The 14,078-nt window shown below is 39.1% G+C and overlaps 1 protein-coding gene across 1 annotated transcript; it reads right to left on the reverse strand.

Annotated features, from left to right (window-relative positions):
* Window positions 1-1,346: 1,346 nt before the first annotated feature.
* On the reverse strand, window positions 1,347-7,580 carry LOC107219533. The gene is made up of 3 exons (XM_015657780.2): window positions 7,308-7,580; window positions 3,035-3,176; window positions 1,347-2,839 (listed from the first exon to the last, which is right to left on the reverse strand). The coding sequence occupies exons 1-3, from the start codon at window positions 7,360-7,362 to the stop codon at window positions 2,668-2,670; spliced, it is 369 nt and encodes a 122-aa protein (XP_015513266.1). The 5' UTR covers window positions 7,363-7,580; the 3' UTR covers window positions 1,347-2,667.
* Between the last annotated feature and the right edge of the window lie 6,498 nt (window positions 7,581-14,078).

The raw sequence follows: 14,078 nt of genomic DNA on the forward strand, positions 1-14,078 counted from the left end.
AGTTTCATTAGATTCCAGTACGTTGTATCTGAACCAAAGGAATTATTTATCGAACTACGCATGTCAGGGGAACAGATTTTTCTCTAAGTTCAATTTTGAACACGATATTTGATTCCTCGTAATCCCCGATAACAGGATGTACATTTTTTTAAAGCATGAACCATGACTCGCATATTATGCCTCAAAAACTGCTAACACCCTGATTTTCGATAAGGTACTTCGTTCTCTGGATCAAAGCGTCGCAGACACGTGTGTCAGTGCACAGATCAAAACGCGTTTATCTAATCGCCAGCTCTGGAGTCGAAATCTGTCTGCACGCCGCTGCGCTGGTAGAAGCGTCCAATGTATCGAGCTGCGTGGCGATGCGTGTACATGCATTCGAAGTCGTTATTAAACAGAGGTGTGTATACTTTTCCTGTCGAACCTGACGTCAAATAACTTCTGGAAATACTTTTATTTACCGCATGCAGCGCTGTCAACGAGAAAAGTTTCTCGGAGAGTGTTTATTTCGCACATCATATGCGAAAGTAAAATAACGACAATATCGCACGCGGCCTTCGAAGCGAGCTCAAATTGCTCATGCTGTATCGTTACTTGATGATGACTTACCGAATTTTTTGCTCGTCGGAAACACATGATATTTTTTTTTTTTTACGAAAAACCAGAAGTAGCTTGGCAACGATCGTTCGAGCTTCGTGCTCGTTTCACAATTATCAAATAATCAAGAATCGAGTAAAAACTAATTTCAGTTTGATTAAAAAATTGTATTTTCAATTGATTTTTATTTTCTTTCTTCTGTTTTTTAATCCTCACACGATCGATCGAAGTTCGCAAATTTTTGGTGATTTCTCAGTTTCGCAAATTTCTGGGAGTCAGTAATTCAATATTCCAGATTCAACTTCGATTGAAACTTACTAATATTAGTGAAAAATGAACAATGTTTTACACACATCAAAGGATGACGGTTGTACAAACGATTTTCCATTGACGTTGAAAAAATTGCATTCATGTGTATACCATTCGTACGCACGGTACTGCGATGTGAAATAAATCCAATTGAACTAAAGAGGGATTGCGACACATCTTGTATTTGTATACGCGTATACATGTACAGGTACACGTATAGTAGAAGAGATCGTCGTGCCAGGTACCCGAGCTGTACGGTAAAAAGACGAGAGTCTAAGGTTAAGAACTTTCAATTCAAAACAGGTTGTAAATCGCTCTGGAATGATACCTACTTGTACCTTAGCAACGACTCGCATGGATCGCAATTTGAGAAGGAAAAGGATTTTTCAAAATCGAACACACGTAAGCGGTTCGTTAGAAATATTTAAAACAGCGGACGATTGTTGGGAATATATTTTAATAATATCCTCACTCGTTTTTTCACGTATGTACAAACTTTTCGTTGGTTAAGAAGACTTATAGACACTGGTAAATTATTACATAATTATACCTGTAATACACGCTTTGGTAAAAGAGTCAATTTGTATTTTACAGACATTTATAATCACCCCTTGCAAAGTATATCGGTAGATTTGATACACGTGCCTAATCGAACGGTACAATAAAGTTTTCTCCTTGCACTGACTCCTTACAGACTGATACGATAAACACGTCTATAATATTGTTTTTTCAATCAGCAGCCGGTGAAAAGGCTCGCTGCTTATCTCTTACAGTTTCGTATATGAGGATTAATTGCAAATAAAAAACTATACTTAGACTCGTAACGCTTGTCCAAAGATTAAAATAGCAAATACAAGAATCGGATGATGAAAAAAATGAATTCGCGGTTTACGAAAGAGAAAAAAGAAACACTTTCCACGCTGCCAATTAAATCGCTGCATATTTCGAGGGCGATTAGAGAATATTCTATACACCTATAATATGTATACAATTGATATAAATTATTTCTAACGCGTTGATACAACGCACGAGTCCTAGAGATTATAATATACGCATATACGATACAAAAGTATCGAGGTTCGTTTGTGTATATATATAATAGGCACAAGATTAACACCGCTTTAATAAATTTCGTCAACTTCAGATTACCCTTTTCAGCTTATATCGGTCTTGTGATATCGGTATTATGATTTGATTATACTTATACGTACTGTTAATTGTACTTTTCAATCGTAAAATCAGATGATAGTGATCGTCTCAAGTTTACAAACACGAAGTAAGCGTGCACATGTGTATACATGTATGTACGTACGTCCATCGTGATTGATGAAATTCATTTATGCTCTTTATTTTTCCATACTAGCAATGATGGATGAACAATCAAAAATAATGAAAAAAAGAAAGGAGCAAGAAGAAAAAAAATCGTAAAAATACTATAGGGTTTCTGCATGTTATTCGAATAGTTTGCGAAAATTGACGGTAAAATTTAATAAGCCGTTTGGCAGTGGTTAGTAGCAATATGTCTATCTATCCTATAATGAAATTCTTTTTACTGGATTATTTTTCAAAAAAATTGTTGCCACGAGACAAATCAACTTTTTCTTTTGCATTAATTGGTTTTTTTACAACGATAACCATCGCGACTCATCTTAATGCCGAATCTAGGCTTCAAAATGAGTCGGAAAAAATATATTTTCTATTATTAGTCACATTAGAGATAGTTTCCAGGTCTTCGATGACGACCTTAGTTTTCAATTCCGATCAAACTATATTGACGAAATCACGTGGCTCCGGATCACTCGTACCATTCGTGCACATATCCGTTGCAATAGATCTGTCATCCTCGTTTTTGAGCCTCCTGTCGCCCCTCCTTCTCCCCGTAGGCGGCATCTTGAGCCTCAAGGGTCTCCGTCGTTTTGACGAATCGGATTTCCTACAAACAAAAAAAAAAAAATAGAAGAAGAAAAAGAAAAATAAAAATAGAACGATGTCGGGCGATCAAATTTATACAGATTTTAATCTCTAATTCAATTGTACAGCTCACGATGAGTTGGCTGAACGAAGAGTCAGTCATACGGTACGATTACGTATTCGTATTGTGGATGAAAAGGCGTAAGTGAGAACTCACTGGTGTCTGCAATCGATGAAGATACCCATTGAGAAGAGTCCGATCACAGCAACGATTACACCGATTACTATTACAATTATGCTGACCATAGCATCTTCCTCCTCGGGTGTGAACGGCGCAATTGTCGTGGACCAGGTAATGTCTGAGAGAGAAAAAAAAAAACATTTTTTTAATTATTTAATTAACACAATTTGCTCTTCGGGTCGTCGGCGAATTTACGCCGCTACCATAGTTTATTATATTCAACGCATGTTGATACTAGCGGGAGTGAGTGATCTACACGTGTTTTGTCGGTAATTAGAATGCTATCGCATCTCCCGATCGGATAGCCAACTTTGGCAACTTATTAATCAGGTGTCAAAAAATTTAAGGCACCTTCGTGGCTGGTTGAAAAGCTGAGCAGCGTGAAAGTTGAACGAAAAACCGGGTAAACGAATCCTTGCTAAAATACAACGATTATTGCGGTTTCCTTTCCTTTTTTTTTTTTTACTTTTATTAATGTGGAAATAAGCAAAACAGTGTTTATCGGCACGTAATTCGTAGCTGAGACCGTTCAGTACACGTTTCAGAAGAATTTCTTTATCTTCTTACAGCATAATTGAATTGGAACCTAATTCGCCACGCGATAGATGTTTAGTACAATAAAATAGAAACTTTCGCACAGAGTTAGTTACGCAAAGAAAATCGTAACAATATTTTCGCACGTGAAAGATAATTATTTTTTACTCGCATGCCGAGTACGACGTTATATTTTCTCCACCGTTGACGGTATTCATTACTTGTAATAATTGAATGAAATTCATTTCACAATGCTGCCTCGTCTGCATAATCTGATGCGAATATTGTGCTCGTACATGATGTGGACTAATTTTAAAAATCATACACATGCGTAGCTTTGATGTTTAGTTTTATCGATAAAACCCGATTAGAATCTATTGGTACAATCTGAAAAGTTCAGGAACATTCCTCAGTGGCGATTTCGCCTGTTTAAACGATAATGGTATAAATCAAAACATTTTTTTTTTTTTTATCTTTGTTACTTGTACTTCAAACAGTTAATTTTATGAATGATCAATAATTCCTGCCGGAACAAAGACGATAAGCTCACTTTCGTTATCAGTTACGAAAAGATGAGATTTATTATCAATCGTTTATAAATTAACGTTTGCCATTTTAAATTTTCATAAATTTCTGCGGTTGCGCAAACTTTCGACTGCCAAATTATTACCTCCAGCCCGTACCTCGAGAAATTTCTCATTGAAAATTTCCGCGTCGAGAGTGATCCCTGAATTGGACAATTTTTGATTGCATATGATTGGCTGAATGCGAGGATAAACTTCCCAAAAGCCCTTACCCCGATCAATTTGAAATTTCGTATACTCATGTAATTTGACTCGCTGATCACGAATACGATAGTGAAAATATCCGCAAATTTGATTTTCAAGATCAAAATTCACAAAAAATTTTCGACAAGTGTTGATTTTAGAAGAAAATTATTTCTATAAAAGTTGTAACCTATAAAAGGACTGATCTTTGATGTCCCGTACAGTTTTTGTCCGAAATCGTTTTTTTTTTTTTTTTTCGCAAAAACGGGATAGTGCTCCAATAAGTACGTTATGATGCTTCTATCGAACAGAGGCCGAACTTGTTCTAACTCTTGACCTGCGATAGTCACCTTCAGCGTTTTTCGCACAAGATCATGTGTTGTGGTTTCGTTTGAGACCATGTTACATGAAAGTCGAAAGTATTCTAGCCTTTGGGCCGTGACGGTCACCTTCTGCGTTCTTCGTACAATTCAAAATACGATCATATCAGAGAGAGAGATAAAAAACCAAAAAAGACAACAATGTGCACTTCAAACACGAAACTTCAACCTCCCCGAGGTAAAGTGCGTAAGCATACAATATCGAAACTAATGAAGTTTTATCCATGAAGTGAAGTTTATTTACATGTCTTACAACTGTTGAAAGTCTAACTTTGTATCGCGAACACAAGGATCAACGCTCGACCACAAATTATCTCGCGGAAAAAACAAAATCGTGCAGGCTCATTAAAAATTCTAGACACGTGATAAACGTGTAATTAATTTTCTGATCCTGAGTATCACTGTTCAAGATCGTGCAGGCAGTTAATTAATAACCATGCTGATTTATTTCTACAGCTGTACATATAAGTCAGTTGCCTAATTCGGATCTGGACGCATTATATGTATAACGTAACGCGATCGCTCCTTCATGGAAATGAAGGAACTTTGAAATTTGCTAAGCTAACGCAACATCCATTGACGTCATAGGGTGCACCATGCTTTTCGTCACGTACGCCTTCCGACGTGACGTGGGGCTGACACGGCGACTTGAATCACTGATTCGTACCTCATTGGTTCAACAATCCGCGGTTATGGTGATTGGCGGGACTTGAAATTAACTACGGTTCGATTTGGCCAAATTGTGACCAATTCAGTGGGGTCACGATTAAAGAAGTTTAGTCGAAAAAGGGTTCAATTCGCAAACTATAACCCAAAGGATACAAATTTTAGAGAGAAGAAACTTTGAAATATTTATGTTGCTTCCATGAAATGATAAGAAATATCAAGTTGAATACTCCAAACTATGCGTCATTGGAAAAACCTGCTCCCAACGACACGGACAACGTTAATGAATCCTAAGATTCTTCTTACTCTACACGGAGAGAACAACAAGAGCAGATCTTACTCAGAACTGCAGGAAAAAAGGGATACATCGAAATTCTTGGTACCAAAATACCATGTAGTATACTTTACTCTGCATTTCACGAAGTATATTTTATCAAAAAACCTGACGCGTCCCTCTTTTCCTGCAGTTTCACGTAAAATCTACTCATTTATTCTCTCCGTGTAGAGTTTGCACTGCACCGACTAGATTAGCTTTAAATTTCACCGCAACTGGCTTGTTTAACCAGAATTACAGCAGCTTCCGATGTCCAAAAGCAGCTTTATTTTCCATCAGAAAGCAGACTGGTCGGTTGATCTATTCGCACGACCAGAAAGAAAATAGGCGCCAAGTTTCCGACCGATTATAATCGGTGAAATTTCGCTGTCCGTATATAACCGTGCCTCCGCGTCACTATAGGATTAGGGATAGTACGCCATTCGAATCAAAGTGAAAGTCAGACCTCGCTCTGTCGCTGATTAAAATCGTGGTAATATCCGGTCGTAGAGGTATACGCGTCGGGTAAAAGCGTGGAATGCCCGTGTGAACGAGTAAGAAAACTTGCGGGAAAAGGTTTTACAATCCTTCTACCACGTGCAGTGCAGCCGCTGAGAGGCGTCGCCACGTTGGATCGGCAATCCGAGAAGGTGGGCGTTGGGTAATAAGGGTGTTGAATTTCACACGTGTACTTATTTCGGGATAATTCTTACTCGACAATTTCATTACGGCAGCTTTGCCGCGAAACGCGTGTAATGCCCCTCTAAATGCGTGAGGTATAATAGCCCCCATCCTGCTCACGAGATGAAAGAATGGACTGTGGCCATTAGTCGCTAAAACCACACGTCATACGTTCAATTAAGTAGATTGCCGATCCGAACTTCGGCTGTTCCGCTCGACGCATCTTCGGACAGTTATCAACTCCGGGGTTTACTCCAGAGTGGAAAAAGCCAGGAATTACCTCAGCTCGCGATCATAAACAGTCAATTCGTGCCGAGCACTGGAATTTGACAATTATCTTGTGTCTTTTCATGAGAAATGTCGATCAGTGAAACACGTGGATCATTCTTATTACTGCGAATACGAATTAACATCGGCTTTAATGACTTTCGCAGAGCCAGTCAAGTAATTAACTCCGCGAACGAAATGACGACGCTTGCATCGGAAGTATCGCTAACGATTAAACATTCTCATTGGTTGATATGATACGCAACGTTTCAAATCTAAACAGGAAAAATATACACCGAATGTCGCGTGTTTTCATGAAACATGGTATTGCCATCAATCGTTGTTGTTCTGGAAACCAAGGGAAAGCTGTACAGTTTTAATTCTAGTATCCGAATCAAGGAAGTTTTGATTAATAAAATTACTGTGCTATGTGCTCCCAGCCATGACAAGGTAAATTTCTTACTTAACGTTGCTACCTCTACCATTGTTCACATGCTTTATACGGCGTTCAATAGCACCATTCAGTAGAATCTTATCTCGAGAAGAACAGTGGAAAAAAATCCTTTGAAACATTCCACAAAGAGGTTCAATCAAAGAGTAACGTTAACATTGACGTCAGATTGTTTGACTTCAAAACTCACCGTCATCATTCCACGGAATCGCGCCACTGGTCGTATTAGCTAATTCAGCCTCCATTATCAGCGCAAATCGTGTCCGATAAGAATACTGGTAAAAACTAGGCCGCGTTAGCCACTCAATTCTATCACGGCGAACTATCCGCAGTAGCAACAAATCAGCGTGAAATTTTTTGGATCTCGATCCTTACCGATCACTCGAGCAAATCTCTTTCGTTCTCGCTTTCACGCTTCGCAGCAACTGAGACACGAAGCGTCCGGTTTCTTGGCGTGAACTGACGGCCGCATGCACGATCGGTTTCGTTGTAGCTTTGGTATGCCATGGCAAAGCGAAACTGGGGAGGACAAAACTCCACGTTCTATACTACGATGCGCACACTCTGTCCCAACAACAAGCACGGGTTTTTCCTCCGCCCTACTGACCGCCTCCCTATCAAACCTACGACCCGGTTTAAATTCGAGATTGGGCCTTACCCGACTGTACATTGAGGTAGGGCCTCTCTGACCCTTGCCACAGTCTTAAGGCCGATAGAACTCCATACATGACCCGTGTACGAACGGTCTGCTCTGCGTACGAAAAAAGGGCACTCGACTCTAAGGGCCCATTCGCCGTTCAGGTAGTCCCAGTAAACGGAGCCTGGTACAGTCGTTACGAAAAATTATCACACTCATACCGGTGTTCGGAGCTCGTTATTGTTAAGTTCGGTTCCCTCTGACGTTGATCATTCAAAGCGTTGTAATGGATTTTTTGAATAGTTTGCAGACGACTCGCGATTGCATTCTTATCGCTAAATGTTTCAATGACAGGATGCGGAGAATCGTAATTGTTCCTCTTTCTTTTTCCGTTTCTAATCTTGAGAGAGGGAAGGAGCGATCAGCTGCGAAGGTCATTCAAAGTTTTCTTTCGATCACGATACTCATATAGTCACTAGTCATTGGGAAAAAAGTATCGGATGATCGACACTTGTCGTATATTTACATAGTGCATCAATTATCTGTAACACGTACCTGAGCGTAGAAGATTTCGTGACAAATTTCAGGTACATTATTTAACATATCTATATTCGATATATGTATAACGGATTAACCAATGCAGAGAGTTAAAGTATAATAAACAATTTCAATTTCATGGTCTGCATAATCGGTTTGCCACATTGTGGTTATATGATACATTCCTGGGATAATCTCGATTTAATAAAAAAGCGATAAGAAAATCGCGGCATAAATTCGTCTGCGATTGAGCAATAGCGATATTCTCTGTGTCTGTGTGATCTTCTTTGGCAGACAGTTTTACAGTTTTACAGTGCTGCATCTAGATGGCGTAATTTACGGTAATTTACATAATACATTTTCGAGCAACACCAGCTGATGTTCAATGCCACTTTTTCTTACGGTCAACGTATAATATTTGCACTACTATACGTGCGATACGCGTGTAAGATATGCGTACGTTTACGTATGCGCTGGCCTGTATCGCGAAAAAATAAGCCCCTTCCTTAGTTTTTCGCATACCAGTTAATTTTTTCACAGTACAACATGATTGAATATTGGCCTGCATGCGTGGACGACGTACAAAGTTGTAATAATCAGATTCGACAAACCTGTCCAATTACGTCGGATATTCATTTGCGGTAATAAATCTTAAGCCAAGGGGGAAGATTATTTATATGCCATTCTTAGCTTATCGCATCATTGCCAGCTGTAAAGCGGTACTTCAAATACTTGTCGACAAGGTTATAATCTACCGCAAATGAGCATTACCGCAGGCTTTTGGGTGAACGAATTATTAACCGGTCATCGGCGTTTCTCGAATATCTTCCACATAAAATAACACAGAGTTGGAAAAACGAGTGGAATGGTAGAACGTTCACCGAGATGACTAATAACCGCAACAACAGTTGGGACAATATTTCCATTGATAACGATCGAGACAAATACACCTTAAAAAGCATACTCTGTTTTCGGCTTATTCGATGCTGCCAGTGACGATATCATCGACGTTGCGCGATTCTTCGTAAGATTCTTTATTAATTCAAAAAACTCACAAAACCGGGGAAACGAGAAATCGTTCGCCAATAAAACTGTAATACGAGGCTTCTCGCAGCCGACCTCGGCTCCGAGGTTTTTCAGCTAAACGTCTTATCCGGTAGTTGATCCTACACATTGGATTCAAATTTCGGCCAAAACGAGTAGTCAATTATGCAATCAACGGCCGTATAATAAACACGTTTGGCGATTTGAGCATTTCGCAAACGTGTTCAGGCCACAAAGCACATTCCGACTTGCGGCAGACTGCTCGTGCAATCCTCATAAAGTCCAATCAGCCTTTAAATATCCACTATCACCACACGTAACGATAGCTTCAGGGACTCTATCAGGATGCAGACAATGCGGTACAGGGAGAAACAGAGTCGCTTGATAGCCGCCTGTAATGATTGTTGGCCCATCAGCATCCCAGACGCGAGGCGATTCTCAGGTCTGCACTGTGTCACGTCTGTTAGTTGAACAATTGCGTACTTGACACACGTGCTCTTGTGTAGCAGATCGCTTTGTGTTTCTTGAACATCTCGATATGACACGTTGGATTGCGCTTCGTGGCGATTAATCTGCCACTGGACACCGGGCTGAGCACGTACGTTTCGGCGCTTGGATTGAATATTATGTTGAATGCGTGGCGCCAATTTGCATAATTTTTCTTATCGCGTTAACAATTGACTTTCCGTATGGATCATATTGTTAATTCGCTAACTGACCCAATTCAATTGTCCTTCTTCGACTCGAGCCTTGAGCCGTTCGACCTTATGAGCTGTTACATGTGAATCAGACTGTCAATTGCACTGTACCGCTCATGTAGAGGATAGCACAAATTGTTTCGATTCAAAGTAGCGGTTTTTATCGTATTTACTTGGCACTCTACACGTCGTGTTTGATCGGTCTACTTTGCGGAATGCAAATTTATTGTGCCTGCAAAAAAAGAAAACGCAAGTCATACGCACAACTCATGGAGCAGACTTGTCCGGAATTTAACTCATTTTATGCGAACGTTCAACTCGTTGTTTTTTCAAATATGAATGAACCGCACTTAGTTCTAGAGTATCAGGTGATCTTGACCTAGGATTAGATGACGCGCGCTTTGAATTTAAGCTAGACAGTGCGTAGTCAAAGTCCTTCTTCCGACATTTCCCAAATCCGATCACAACGACTTGAAGTTGATTATATTTACGTCTGCTTTGGTAAGGTTGATAATGGTTCAAAGAATATATTCATCAAGAAGTTGCAAAATATTTACCCTCGGCCGGAATAAAATAATTTATATGCAATAGATGTATGGCAACTACAAAATACAGCAAAGTTATGAATAAATATATACAACCATTGATCAATTCTTACAAAGTATCACAGCTGTGTAAACATTGTTATGATAACAGCGGAATCGTATACAGTAACGTTATTTGTTCAGCTGCTACCATTGGCACACGACTGTCAGTTAAGTTGCCTTTACATCAGGCGTTTTCATGTACTTGTAGTTGCCGTAACGCAGGCGAATTTGCCATTCACCGCACGATTAACGGCTTACGTAACTGTACCGAACAAAAACTGTATAAAAAATTCCATTCGGTATCCTTTCACTTCTTTTGTTCCTCGTTTCAAAATAATAATCGTTCAGTACTTGTTGAAGGTTTTTAGTACAGCAAAATTTGTAAATTGTAATGTTTCACGGTAGTTTTTAGACGAACCGGACACACGATATATAATTGTTGAGCGTCACAGATGAGTTGCCATGAGCTGGCAGAATCTAAATCAAAGTGAAGGTTGCGTATAAGTTATAGATGATCGTAATTTCTTGCCATTGAACTGAAATGCGACGAAGTAGTTTCGCCTCCGATTGTTTTGTAAAATTTTAAGTTTATTCAACATCCAATCGAAAGTTATGGTGTTTTAACAAGAATACATTATACAGATTGAGAATGCAAAATAAGATGGAGCAATGGTTAAAAAGTACAATTATGTTCATAAAGCCTAACACACTTGTACACGCAAGGAAACGTGCAAGTATAATTACAGCGAAATCGTGTGCAGTGATATTATTTATTGAACAACTTTTAATTAATGATTTATTGCACTTATCGTATGGAAAAAAATACTTATCAACTGATAATTTGCCTCTACAATAAAAGTCCTATATATTCGAACCACTTAAATTCGACTTCCCCTACTTTGGAGGGGATCTGAGCATGGTGGGACCACGTCGTGGTTTGATTTTTGGAGACACAAGAGAAGGGCTGCGTTACTGAAAATGCAAGTAACCGACTGCAGACTCCATCGGAAGCTTCATCTGGCCGATTGCCTACGATTGAATTCAATGTTCGTCTGATGATTCGAAAAGGGATCTGGAGTAATATCCAAACCAACTTTAAAATGATTTTATCTTATAATAGTGATAGCAATCAGTAGAAAACACAAACCGATGATGTTGTGCGGAGAAATGTTGTACAAAGAACATCACTATAATGTTATACATATTTACGGATAATGTCATGAGAGAAACGCCGAAAATCGTGTTGGACGCTGGTTTTCCAAAATAATAACCAGGCAAATAACTGTCAATAATACCGATGTCATTTGCAGGATCCGTATCAGGTTTGAAACGAAGAGTATAATCGTTTCAAAAAAACGACAAAAAATACGTGAATCTTAAATACATTAATACTGTGTAGAATGGTAATAGAGTGAATAAATTATAAAGGTTGACTAGAAAATAGTAAACAAATTTGTAATGATTTGCCTTTAAGGTGAACCTGGAATACTTCGTGCGTTGTATAACGATACCAATTTCGAGAAAAAAAACATGAGAGCTGTCATGGGACAGCCGGTACGAACGAAGTTCCTTACGCTATATTACTGCTCATTGAATAAATTAAGAACGTTTAATTGAAGAATAATTAAATGAAAAATCAAATATATGAAGGAATGGTAATAAAATCGTACGAATGTGTTTTTGAAAGATATAAACGAGCGCTGTGTGAGAGAGAGAGAGAGAAAGTGGGAAAGCTATGAGAAAGAAAGAGAGGCAAAGTATAGACGTACGCTGTGAGAGAGCGCGCTGCGGCCCAAAGTATAGTTGTACGCTGTAGGAGAGAGAAAGAGGGGCGAAGTATAGTCGTGCGCTGTGAGTGAGAGAGACCGCTGCTGCCGTCTCCCACCCCAAGCGCTGAGACAGAGAGAGAGAGCGCGCGCACACGCTGGAATAGAGAGAGAGAGAGAGAGGGAGATCGCGCGCACTATAGCAAACGAGCACTATAGCCAAAAAGTGTCGGTTTTTTGGTGTCGTTTTTTTCCGCCTAGCCCCTACGGTGAACGAGCGATAAGGAACTTCGTTCCAAAAATCACTCGAGGAGAAAATTCCTTGTCAGGGCAAACTTGCCGAGTTAATTGACGCGCAACTGATTATAAAACGACAAAATGTGTTGTCTCAAATAATCGGAGACTACTTTCAGTATACAGAACAGGCATAAGCCTCAAAATGATTACAGTATTTTATCAATCGCTGTCTCGAGGTTTATCATCTGGTTCGTACGCGGTTATTTCTGGAATTTCCTGGACGACCCAACTGCTTTATTTGTCACCGCAAACGTGCCGTGAATCAAAAAGTGTGATCTTGAATTCGCATAATAACAAGTAGGAATATCTTAGCGTTCCTTCTTTTTATAATATCGGTTGATGATAACATTTGTGATTCTTGACCGGCCGGAACGATAAATTCTCTCGATCCAAGCTGCTACCGACTGATGTTAGCGGGAATATCACCACTGCGTATCCAGGTACGTATACCGTCAAACTTTGTATGCACTTCGCGACGAAAAAATGCATGTCACGCTATTGCTGCATGTAGTGCAAAGTGCAGCAATGCGTATTTAACTTATTGCTATAAATTCAGACAAAAGTACCCACGGGGTTTGAAAACGTACAGTACGTACAGCATCTGTATTTAAATTCCAATCAACATATCTATGACAATGTGATCGTAAGTCGATTACTGCAGTTATCTTAGATTTCAAGTTGCTCGAAAAACTACAATTTTTTATTTTGAAATCGACGATCTCAGTCATCATTCATTCATCAAGAGTAATGCTGGTTTGTATTCCAGTAGCATTACACTATAAATGCCTTAATACTTTTATTTACGATGAGTCATTATAATCTCTCGTTTCTTTGCCGAGGCACAACAATAAGATGAGACCAGTTGAGCTTTGAGGATGAAGAATGTGAGGAATCTGGTTACGGTATAAAACTGTAGCATGAACCACGACCGAAAGAAAGTAACGTTGTTGGTAATTTCGTTATGTTTCATTATTTATTTTGTGTACTTGATGTGTGTTCCAACGAGTGTAGACCTTCATATGATTAACTAATCAACTTCTCTTTAATAATTTTACTATTTGAGTAAATATACCGTAAAATATTGGTGCTAAATAATCATCAACATTGTCAATTAGCATTTACATTTGACACGTAATTATGGATTGGAAGGTATCGTAATCAACGAAACGAGTACTGTTATTATAATAGTAATAAATTTGAGGATGAGCAGAGATTAAACTAAATTCCACTCCGTGATTCTCAGTGCTTTTTTCCCCACAAAAATAAGACTGCACTGTACGGCGTGTATCGTAACGTCGAGTGAAACGACCGAATAGAATGTAAGGGTCATTTGGCCCCATTTAACCTCGGGACATATCGTCCAATATCAATTCAATGGGGAATCATTATAAGTAA

Source organism: Neodiprion lecontei, chromosome 2 (assembly GCF_021901455.1).
Source record: "Neodiprion lecontei isolate iyNeoLeco1 chromosome 2, iyNeoLeco1.1, whole genome shotgun sequence".
Classification (NCBI taxonomy): Eukaryota; Metazoa; Arthropoda; class Insecta; order Hymenoptera; family Diprionidae; genus Neodiprion; species Neodiprion lecontei.

Coding starts and splice junctions, on each gene's coding strand:
- LOC107219533 (XM_015657780.2), bottom strand. CDS start 7,362: ATGGAGGCTGAATTAGCTAATACGACCAGTGGCGCGATTCCGTGGAAT. Junction 3,177..7,307: donor GATTCCGTGGAATGATGACG/GTGAGTTTTGAA, acceptor TTTCTCTCTCAG/ACATTACCTGGTCCACGACA. Junction 2,840..3,034: donor TTCATCGATTGCAGACACCA/GTGAGTTCTCAC, acceptor TTTTGTTTGTAG/GAAATCCGATTCGTCAAAAC.